General features: G+C 42.8%; 1 protein-coding gene across 1 annotated transcript; it reads right to left on the bottom strand.

Annotated features, from left to right (window-relative positions):
• Positions 1 to 3,839: 3,839 nt before the first annotated feature.
• On the bottom strand, positions 3,840 to 7,547 carry LOC134799606 (uncharacterized). Its single transcript, XM_063772043.1, has 2 exons — positions 6,140 to 7,547; positions 3,840 to 5,425 (listed from the first exon to the last, which is right to left on the bottom strand). Exons 1-2 carry the CDS (start codon positions 7,545 to 7,547, stop codon positions 3,915 to 3,917), a joined length of 2,919 nt encoding a protein of 972 aa, XP_063628113.1. The 3' UTR covers positions 3,840 to 3,914.
• Between the last annotated feature and the right edge of the window lie 3,973 nt (positions 7,548 to 11,520).

Below are 11,520 nucleotides of genomic sequence, written 5' to 3'. Positions count from 1 at the left end.
TTAACCTCGTGTCTGTGTATGATAAGGATCCTGCTGGCGTATTATGGATGGTTTTATCCACGTGATGAAATAACTGTCACTTTTTATCGCGCGCGCGTTTTATCACGCTGTCACGTAGACATAGAACGACCATCATATTCGTACTGGCCGAGTTGTTAGTCATCAACAAATTATTCTGCTCTTAGGTAAGGTGGGGTAAGAGTAACATAGTTTATTTTGCTTGGGGCAAGACAAACAGTATGAGGATTCCATACAAGTGATAGTCTATCACCGGAGATAGTCTCACCCCACCTTACCTTATATATATATAGCACAACCGAGTTATGAACTCACGATTTTTGACCACCTAAAGGTTAATATAACTTACAAAATTCTAATAAATTTCTTATAGACATGAATGTATAGTTTTAAAAATAAGTCATTTATTGCACTATAAGTGCCACTTGCACCATCCCGCTAACCCTGGGTTAACCGGTTAAACCTGGAGTTACCATGGTTACCAGTACAATTTGACACTGGGTAAACGGTTTGACGGGCTAACTCCGGGTTAGTGGGATGGTGCAAGTGGCTATAAGTAGTCAGGAGTTACATATTTATGACGACCAGTCTGGCCTAGTGGGTGGTGACCTACCTGTGAAGCCGATGGTCCTGGGTTCGAATCCCGGTAAGGGCATTTATTTGTGTGATGACCACAAATATTTGTTCCTGAGTCATGTGTGTTTTATATATATATAAGTATGTATTTATCTATATAAGTATGTATTTCGTCCCCTAGCACCTATAGTACAAGCTTTCCTTAGTTTGGGGCTAGGTTGATCTGTGTAAGATGTACCCTAGTATTTATTTATTATGAGTTACATATTTAGTGTATTATAGTGATAGTAGTGACCCTGCCCATGGAGCAGGAAGGAGGTCCTGAGTTTGAAGCGTTTATTTGTGTATGTGTCACAAATATTTGTTCCTAAGTTATGTGTTTCCCATTTAAAAAAGTTCAAATTTGTATCTTTTGTATCTGTGTATAATATATTATGTAGTTGTTAGTATATTATGTAGTTGTTTACAACTACATAATATACTAACAACTGCAACACAAGCCTTATTTAACATACTATGGGTCTAGTTACGTGGCACATCGGAGTTAGATAATCCCGTACTATAAGAATCTCAAGACGTATTTAGTAAGTTAAATTAAATATAATACCAATTAGTTTTCAAACATTAAAATTAATTTGTTACATTTCACACAGAATATGGCTCCTGTGTTCTAAACAGTAGAAATTAGCATTCCACTGTCATTTGTCTCGAGATGTAATTATGCGAGCTAAGCCGTTTAGCGACAGTGATAATCGGCTGTATCTCAAAGTTACATAATCGGCCGTCAGCGGCACATGTCGCGTCACTGGAGTTGTCACGTAGCCGTGAACAGATGGCCGGAGCGAACGACTTGTGCTCGGTGCCCGTTGTTGGACGGGACGGGACGGGATTTTAGAGTACCTACTCTAACATCCCGTCCCGTCCCATCCCGTCCAACAACGGGCGTCCGTGTGATGTTAGAGTCTGCAACCTCTGATCTGCAGTAGAACAAGACGATTCGACGAGAATAGTGTGGCAATGCCACTAGGACAGTAACCTGCAGCTCCAACTCCAGGGAATTGAGGTGAATAAAAGCTAAAAGCGATCGACAGCCCGTCTGTTTCCGGTCCGGCGTCCCTATACTATTAAGGGGCCCATAGATTATCAGTTAGCCGGACGATATCAGCCTGTCAGTTAAACGCAAAAGGTGACAGTTCCGAACAACTAACAGGCTGATATCGTCCCGCGAACTGGTAATCAGAGGGCTCCTTTACATCTACATGTAATAGTATTTTTTGTGAAAATTGAAAACTGTGTACCTACATATTCATATTTAACTAAACCTTTTGGGTTTTGTGTATAATAATTATATTCGTAAATAAAACAATGTCATTACTTTGCAATGTGTCTAAACACAAACAGACGCATATTTAATTACACAAACGGGTCTACCGCGATATAATTTCATTGTTTTTACCTTTACCTTTTATGTTGAAACCAGCGGATATATCCTCGGACCAGTGTACGGATGTAATAATGTGAGTGTTGCGTGTCGTGCCGTGGACAATAAACATTAAACTTTAACGGGTAGCTGCAATTTCTTTGTCTACCCCAAACATTTTTATAAACTAATTTCGGGTAGTTTAGTGGTTTTTTATTAATATCTTCGTTGACATTTGTTGGGACGTCAGTCTTTCCGTGACCACAGCTGGTGCAACTCAGCTGAAACGTCGGAATGAAAGGTAAAAACAATGAAATTATATCGCGGTAGACCCGTTTGTGTAATTAAATATGTGTACAAAACGCGAGAGTTTAGTGTTATACAAACAGACCCAGTCACAGAGATAGTGAATCATCCATCCAATTGGATCCCTCCAATTCACTATGGGACCGATTCGGATTTTGAAATATACATCTATTAGATATCTTTTAGACATCACCAAGATACGATAACGATATGTTTAAGATCTAACCTATCAAATTTGACACTTGCACGAATCTGGAGATACTCTTGAACGATTTCCTCAGGATATGACTTAGAGATCCAATTCACATCTAATAGATATCTTACTCCATCTAACGTAAAAGTGACATTGGTTGCCCGAATTGCGCTGCAAAAGAGACCTAGTTGATATCTAAACTATAACGTATCTAGAATGGATCTAGTACGTGTCGTCTCTTGTGAATATCTTGAAGTTCGAATACGGCAGTATCTTATTTTATTCTGATACTTAAGTATGAAAATAAAATCGTACAACGGAAACGCACCTCACTTTGTACGTGTGTTGTGAATATTATTTGCTATAGCGATGGCGCGCGTAAAAATGGCTATACCCGGCTAGTTTGCTCCTGAAATATTTGGGATGCGGACGTGATGGCATACGTCTATGGATAAAGTGGCCCAGGTATATAATCTTCGGGTAAATAATGAAGCTCATGTTTATATTTCACCCAATGTATCAGTACACCTTATAAAACAAAGTCCCCGCGCGTCTGTCTGTTTTTGTGTTTGTTTGTTTGTTCGCGATAAACTCAAAAACTACTGAACGGATATTCATGCGGTTTTCACCTATCAATAGAGTGATTCTTGAGGAAGGTTTAGGTGTATAATTTGTTAATGCGTGCGAAGCCGGGGCGATCGCTAGTATAAAATAATACACTGTGTTGTCAGGTTTGAGAGTCACATCCCTCGCGGCGCATCCTCGCACATCTGTGGTCTAAACGCACCCCGTCAGTTTTTTAAATCCACCAAAGCACAATAAATAATAAAATAAAATACTGTAATTGAAAATATCTCTTTTAAATTTAAAATTATAATAAACTTTTCATCTTCAGTTACAAACAGTTACTTCTCCGTGCGCCAAAAATAGAATGATATTGAATCTACCATCCATTAGTAACTTTGTTTATTGTATTTACAGTTCTCGGGTTACAGCTTTTAATATCGATTGAAATCGACCTCATCTATACTTTAACCAGGTATAAATTATTTTGAAGTTGAATAAAATAATAATAAAAACTTACCTACAAAAATTCAATCATATGCAAAGCTCACCAAGGCTCTCTGCCTATGCTCCACTGACAAGAAGGTCTTACCAAATTATACCTACTTGTACAATCAGTTAAGGGCAGTTATTTCGAATGTGTTTTTTTATCTGTATTTTATTTTATTTTATTTTCTTTATTTATTTTTCGTCTTAAGTTAGGGTTTTTATAATATGAATATAAAAGTAAAATATAAAAACACTTACAAAACGATAAAAAAAAAACATATAAACACATTATAAAAAACCTAACCTAGGGTACCGCCAGCAGCGGGGCAAGGCCCAAGCTACCGGTGGTCAGGGCCGCAGAGAGAGGAAGCGGCGGACTATCCGCGCCGTGTCCAAGATCACCGCCTTCTGCATCTGACCCTTGATCCAACCACCTAGCGAGAGTCTCTCAAGATGTTGGTCGAGACTCTTCGCTATTAGACCGTTCACTGAAACGACTATCGGGACAATGATCGTCGAATCAACATCCCACATGGCGGTTATCTCGTGAGCCAAGTCTAGGTACTTACTGGACTTGTCCTTCTCGGCCTTCACGAGATTCTCATCATGGGGGATGGTGATGTCAACGAGCACGGCCCGACGTTGCGATCGATCTATTATCACAATGTCAGGCTTATTGGCTACAATAGTCCTGTCTGTGATGATAGATCGATCCCAATAGAGCGTGGCATGACCATTCTCGAGAACAGGCGCAGGTAAGTACTTGTAGTACGGTACTTCGCGGTCCACAAGGCCATATAGAAGAGCAAGTTGCTGGTGAATAATTCTGGCTACGAGATTATGTCTGTGCAAGTACTCGCCGTTAGCAAGATGAGAACAACCGGAAATGATATGCCTGAGTGACTCTCCGGGACGGCGGCATGCCCGACAAATGTCGACCGTACCGTCCTTCAGGATATATTTCCGATAGTTGTTCGTCATCATCACTTCGTCCGCAATTGCACAGGCAAAACCCTCGGTTTCTCCGAAGAGGTCCCCGAATCGTAACCAGTTCACCGACGCGAGCAGGTCCACATCGGGTCCCGTGAGGGCCTTGTAGAACCGCCCGTGTAGCACCTTACTCTCCCATGCCGCCTTGCGATCCGCAGTACTTAGTACCACAGGTTTGCGCCAGTTCTCGTTTGCCAAGGAGAGCGGCGTGAGGTTCCTGTCTACTGCCACCACATCACGATGCATCCCACACTCGTTGTTAAGGAAATAATTCCTGAGATTGTAAACCTCGCGGTTGTGGAGATCCTTGGCGTTTAGGAAGCCTCGGCCTCCACACTTCCGTGGGATGTACAATCTCATAACTGACGAGCGTGGGTGTAGCATGCGATGTGTGGTGAGCAGTGACCGGACCCTCCGATCCAGGGCGTCCAGCTCGGTCTGAGTCCACCTTAGTATGCCAAAGGAGTATGTGAGTAGGGGCATTACCCAGGCGTTGAAGGCGCGCACTTTGTTGCCTCCTGACAAAAGACTGTTAAGGACTTTTGTGAGGCGACTGAAAAAGCGCTCCTTCACCGACCGTCTAATACCCTCGTCCTCAATACCCAACGACTGTGACATACCAAGGTATTTATAGGTTTCTGATTCAGAGATAGATCTGAAAGACATTGTCTCAGAGAGTTGTAAATTTGTTGAATTTACAACCTTCCCCCGCTGTACATGCATAACCGCACATTTATCGACACCAAACTCCATGTGGATGGCACTACTGAAGACTTCCGTGGTTTTCAGTAGCTCCAACAAGTCTTGGCTATTTGGTGCAAATAATTTGAGGTCATCCATGTACAGAAGGTGAGAAATGACTACACCCTCTCTCCGAAGCCGGCAACCTAGTCCCAAATCCTTCAGCAGGGTGCTGAGGGGATTCAAAGCTAGGCAGAACCACAGGGGACTCAGACTGTCGCCCTGAAAGATTCCTCGCTTAATCCTTATAAAATCCTGCGGGCCAGGGCGGTCATCTCCGCCTCCTGGTTGACGAAGGACTGTGGTCCACTGTCTCATACACGCGCTTAGGAAGGCTCTCAAAGCTGCATCAACTTTATACAGCTCTAAGACCCTCCCCAACCATGAATGAGGCACCGAATCATAGGCCTTCTTGTAGTCAATCCAAGCGGCTGAGAGGGCCCCCTTGTGCCGCCGGATTTGTTGGCAAATGGTCATGTCTATGAGGAGGAGCTCTTTAGTACCACGGGACCCAACCCGACATCCATTTTGAGCGGAAGCCAGAATATTGTTTGCGATAATGTGCGCGTTGATTTTTGCTCTCAAAATGGATGTAAGGAGCTTGTAGAGTGTAGGCAAGCATGTAATGGGTCTGTAGTTCTTCGCTTCCGTGGTACTACCGGACTTATAGAGCAGAAAGGTGACACCAGTTGTTAAGGAAGGTGGGAGAGAACCAAGCTCGAGGGCTTGTTGAAATTGTGCTGCCAAGCGCGAGTGCGAGCATCGGAACCACTTTAGCCAGAAGTTGTGCAATCCATCCGGCCCAGGACTTTTCCAGTTCTGGGCCGTGCGGATGGCACAACTGACGTCATCGGGGCTGATGGTGACTGCCCCCATAGGTTCGATGGACTCGCACTCACGTTCGACAACACTCATCCAACCCCCCTCGGTGTGTCCGACAGGCACCGACCAGATGCTACGCCAGAAGTCGGTCATGGCAGTAACATCCGGCGGCTGCGTGTCGGGCGTACGAAGGTTGGTTTCCTCCCACTTTCGGTACACCTTCCTTTGGTCACTTTGAAAAAGGCGATTCTGCTGAAATCGATCCACACGCTCTCTGTAGCGGCGAATACGGTTTGCCCATGCATAGACTTTCTGCTTTAGAAAGTCGATGCGCTCTGTGACATTGGCCATGTAGTCGCGGGGCCTGATATCCGTCCCCGCGAACGCCTGGTTCACAAAGCGCATTACTCGGGGGCGATTGTTGCCCTCCCTGAAGCAGATCAGCTTTGCGATGAGAGTCCTAAACGAGCTGATACGTCGCTCGATCCGCACTTGCCATGCAGGGACACCTCCGGCGGTCCTAGGTGCACGTTCAGCGTCCGGGAACTTGACGCGAGCAACACGGCACGCCGCGATGGCTCCGCAGTACATGATCGAGTGCGTATCATCTAAATCTTTACTAGTCCGCAGATGTGGTTCTAGTAAAGCGTTTAGGGCTCCCATGAGCGCTAGATTGCGTCTATTCATAGGCAGACGTGGTAATCGGGGCCTAGAGTTGGTTGTGGCGCGATACTGCGTAATCGCCTCTTCCAAAGTCCTCCTCAGTTGCTCATTAGCAGTTGTACTCACATTCTGACTCGCGAAGTCCCCCTCGTCGGTACAGAAATCAACCCGTGGCGCCGCCGGTGCCAGGTCGGGTGCGGGCACCGGATCCGGCGACGTGGCGGGCAGATCCCGCACCGAGGTGGAGTCCGCGCGAGCAGAGAGAGCCTCCTGGCGAAGCCGATCAAGTGTCGCGTCATCCAAGCGCTTTAGCCGCTGAATGACGCGCACCTGATCCGATAATCGCTGCTCCGACACGGTGATGGTAGGTTCAAGAGCCTGAAACAGAGGCAGTATTCTCGAACGATAGGCGGATAGCTGTGTTCCCCCCTCTGTAGCCCCATAATAGGCGCGCATGACATTCTCGTTCATGTCTCGAGTCCATCTCATGCGTCGCACTATACCACCGGCAGCGGGAGCCGTGGGCGGGGCAGGATGTCCCGCAGGCCCCAAGCGTGCCGGCAGCGGTGGCCGCCCTCGTCGCGCAGGTGGTCGTGGCGGCGGCGGCGGCGGCCCGCCCTCGTCACTGGATCCGTCTGTGTCAGGCGCCGTTGCGAACTCGTCGCCTGACGACGATGTGGACGAGGAACTGGACGGGGCGGGCGGGGGTGGTGGTCGTGCGTTGTTGGTCGACTCCGCTGCACGTCTTTGACTCCTCGTAATCATTCTTTGCATACGTTATTACTGATTTGCCGTAATGTTGTGTTGACCGTTTTGTCAAACAAATGTCAATGTAAGTGGTGTGTGTATGGGATTTGAGTCACACGTATTGTAGTCGATTTTTATGTTTCCACATAGCCAGGTCAAAGGTACATTAGATGGCAAAATACACAACAGTTTTAACAATAAAAACGTATAAAAATATAATTATAGCAAATAAAATTTACGAGACGTCTGTCATTGTCAGAGCGGTTTTTTTTTTTTTTTTTTTTTTTTTTTTTTTTTTTTTTTTTTTTTTTTTTTTATTTTATTTTATTATTATAGTAATATTTTATGTAATTCGACATTAAGAGACCATATCTCTAAGTAATTGTTATACATTACTTACGTTAGTTTGAATTGGTAGGTTGCAGTTAGTTGTATTTTATAAAATTGTTGATGTATTGTTATTATTTTTGCTTGTACATGTAAATTCACGTGTAAAAGTGCCCTTGTGGCCTATTTTCTGAATAAATGTTGAAGTTGAAGAAGTTGAATGCATTTTCTCGATTAACTCACCGAAAAAAGACACTAGAACGAAAAAACCGGCTAAGTCGAGATACAGCCTGATGGTGACAGACAGACAGACGGACAATGGAGTCTTAGTAATAGGGTCCCGTTTTTACCCTTTAAAAAAGAAGCTTAACCATCGTCGGAAACCATATAAAACTAGTTCATAATGAATTTTCGTTCTATAAGAGGCACTCCGACGTATTGCTACGAGTAAGCTGCCCCTACGGCGTAGTCGCGTAGCAGCGTAGCGTTTACACTTCGTAGCAAATATCCGTTCCGAAGATTGCACTTGCTGTTTACCGCTTTCGCTGTTTTTATGAAGCACTGTACCGCAAAAATGGGCAAGCAGTTTTAAGCAGCCTTCGAGAAATCTTTTAGGACCCAATTTTTAAAAGTTACAAGTTCTGAGTTGTAAACCGGCAACATTGAAGCAGTAGGATAGTACCATCGCCCGCACTGTTAACACATTCATTGCCACTAAGTGCTACGGGTTACGCTCGTAACGCGTATCCACGGTTTCGCCGTATGTAGCGCGTAGTCGCTACGAACAGTGTACCCGACAGTCGGGTTCTTGGCCCTGAATGTGTTAGCTGACAGTTCGTAAACCTTATTACGAATAGTATTAGGTCCTCCGATAGACAGTTAAGTGTTGCTGTTTGTACTTTTGGTTGAGAGGCCTTGTGACCAGTACGGTTACCATCAGTTTGTCACTGACATAAACGCCGTCGAGAACGTAATTTACTTTCTATACATCCCGTTTGCACTAATATGCGAGTGCGAGCGAGATGTATAGAAAGTAAATTACGTTCTCGACGGCGTTTATGTCAGTGACAAACTGATGGTAACCGTACTGTAGTTTTCAGTTTTAAACTTGACAAGTTGTAACTTGTATCTTTCAAAAATAAGTCCATCTTTTCAGTGAAGATCAAAATATCAATAGCAAGAAAATAATATTATTATTTTAAGAATCTACTTGTCCTATTGAAGGTTAGATACCGATTAGGTGTTTTCTTTAAAACAGTTTACTATAGTTGACTCTTCTCTATCTTAAAAGTATGTACGGCATAATCAGGCAGAATCTTGTTTCTACTTTACATTTCATTTTTGAACATAATAAGCCAGATGCACGTCAAATGTCGGCTAACCCCAATGACCTTTTATTTATGTAGACGTGTGACGTTCATAGTTGACAAAACTAAAATTTGATCCAACGATTTTGACAACTTGACAGGTATCACCCATACGACTAACTAAATATAGGTTCCGGAACCTATATTTAATGGCTCACGATCGTGCGCCTGGTACCATATCTACCTCAATTTACTTACATCTATGGCTAACCCGGACTATTAGGTACAATAAAACTTTGAATTTACCAACTGCCTCTGTTTTAGAATATAGGTAACCGGGAAAGTCCTAAGTTATCTTTTCCTTATGGAGAAAGACTGACTTACGGAGCATATATTCAAACATTTTATTATGATAAAACCTTGCAGCCGCCACATAAATGCGCACATACAGGGTGGTCAAAAAATAACTGCATTCCAGTTGCCAGGGAGGTTTTGGGGTTATACTGATTGTGAGCAACTTTTACTATGGGACCAACACCGAAATCGCGAAAAAAATTGGCTGTTTCATACATTTTGGCCGGTTCATTTTGTATGGGACTGTACATTTTTTTTTTCGCGATTTAGGGGTTGGTCCTATAGTAAAAGTTGCTCAGTATAATCCCAAAATCTCCCTGGCAACGGGAATGCAGTTATTTTTTAGCCACCGTCAGCCGTATTCGAACAATGAGATACGTTCTTCAAACAAAAACGTCACTTTTGACACTTGTTTGACACTGACATATCCAATCCATATCGTTTCAATATCTAGTGTTTGACGTATCTCATTGTTCGAATACGGCTGCGTGTATATAAATTGTGTGCACATACTATTAGTTGCTGTCAATCAGCGAACATGTCCGGACGAGCATTAGGCTAAGCGCACGCGGTGACGCTATTAAGCGCAAAATGCGTCCACGTAATGAAGTTTATATTCAGCAAATAACCAAATATGGAAGTGTCTCACACCGATGCGGTGTCTTTATAATATTATAGTAAAAAAAACCGGGCAAGTGCGAGTCGGACTCGCGCACGAAGGGTTCCGTACCATAATGCAAAAAACGGCAAAAAAAAACGGTCACCCATCCAAGCACTGACCCCGCCCGACGTTGCTTAACTTCGGTCAAAAATCACGTTTGTTGTATGGGAGCCCCACTTAAATCTTTATTTTATTCTGTTTTTAGTATTTGTTGTTATAGCGGCAAGAGAAATACATCATCTGTGAAAATTTCAACTGTCTAGCTATCAATATTCGTGAGATACAGCCTGGTGACAGACGGACGGACGGACAGCGGAGTCTTAGTAATAGGGTCCCGTTTTACCCTTTGGGTACGGAACCCTAAAAACTAGTAATAAGTACGACTCTTTAAGTGTAACATCATGTTTTTCTTGATTTACTTTGCTCCTATTTTTTTTATCAAATTAGACCCCTGATCCACTAGACTATTTTGATCGCTCAAAATATTAGATCCTCACTATGTTTTCAATTATCAAAGAGATATCGATAGATTTAACACGAAACCCTGGTTTGGCGGGTACAATTTGGTTTGGTTTGACGATAAAAATATGCGAGGATTAGTGAAATTTACTATAACAGGCTTATTCTGATTTTAATAACAAATTATGGAAATGTTATTTATACGTCATAACACTCATAATTTCATAAAAGTATGACGTTAAAAAATAACACTTGCACAGTTTGGGCTATCAAAATCGCTGCAGAGTTATCTTGTTTATCTCTGTTTATTTATTTAAATTGCATTGCACAATAGTAAAAGGTGTACAAAAGGTTTTTACTCTTAGATATTTATTGTGTTAATAATTTTTTGGGCATTTAATTATAGGGGGGTTTTCAGATAAAATGGTACCATTTACTTTTTTTCTAAAAACCATCAACTTTTGGGTTGTTTAGGTTCAGAATCACGAGTACTATTGAATGAGGCAAAGAAAAAAAGTGTCCCCAGGTTTTCATACATATTTTGGGAGTCAGTTTTGTAACGGTCCATACAAAATGTATGTGAGAATGCGTTACAAAACTGAAATTTTTATGGGACACATTTTGTCGTTTTAAATCGATAGTCCTCGTGTTTCTGCGTAGAAATAACCCAAAAGTTGATGGATTTTCGAAAAATGGTACACTTTTAAGTGAAAATGTCCATAGATCAAATAATAGTGTCGGTGTGACAGACGACCGCCTAAATACGGGTCACGCATCGATCAAGCGCCACGCGCGTTGTTTCCTTTATTATGGCCATTCATTCGCGTTCACTTTGTCCTTTTATTGAATATCCGTTGCGATAATGTATGGTCGGTCTTTCAAA

The sequence above is a fragment of the Cydia splendana genome, chromosome 18 (assembly GCF_910591565.1).
Source record: "Cydia splendana chromosome 18, ilCydSple1.2, whole genome shotgun sequence".
Classification (NCBI taxonomy): Eukaryota; Metazoa; Arthropoda; class Insecta; order Lepidoptera; family Tortricidae; genus Cydia; species Cydia splendana.
This window is presented reverse-complemented; position numbering and strand designations above follow the sequence as displayed.

What these genes read in the sequence shown, in the direction of transcription:
- LOC134799606 (XM_063772043.1), bottom strand. Translation starts at nt 7,547, where the DNA reads ATGATTACGAGGAGTCAAAGACGTGCAGCGGAGTCGACCAACAACGCA. An exon ending in CATCAGCCCCGATGACGTCA is followed by an intron (nt 5,426 to 6,139) that starts GTTGTGCCATCC and finishes GGCTTCGGAGAG; the next exon opens with AGGGTGTAGTCATTTCTCAC.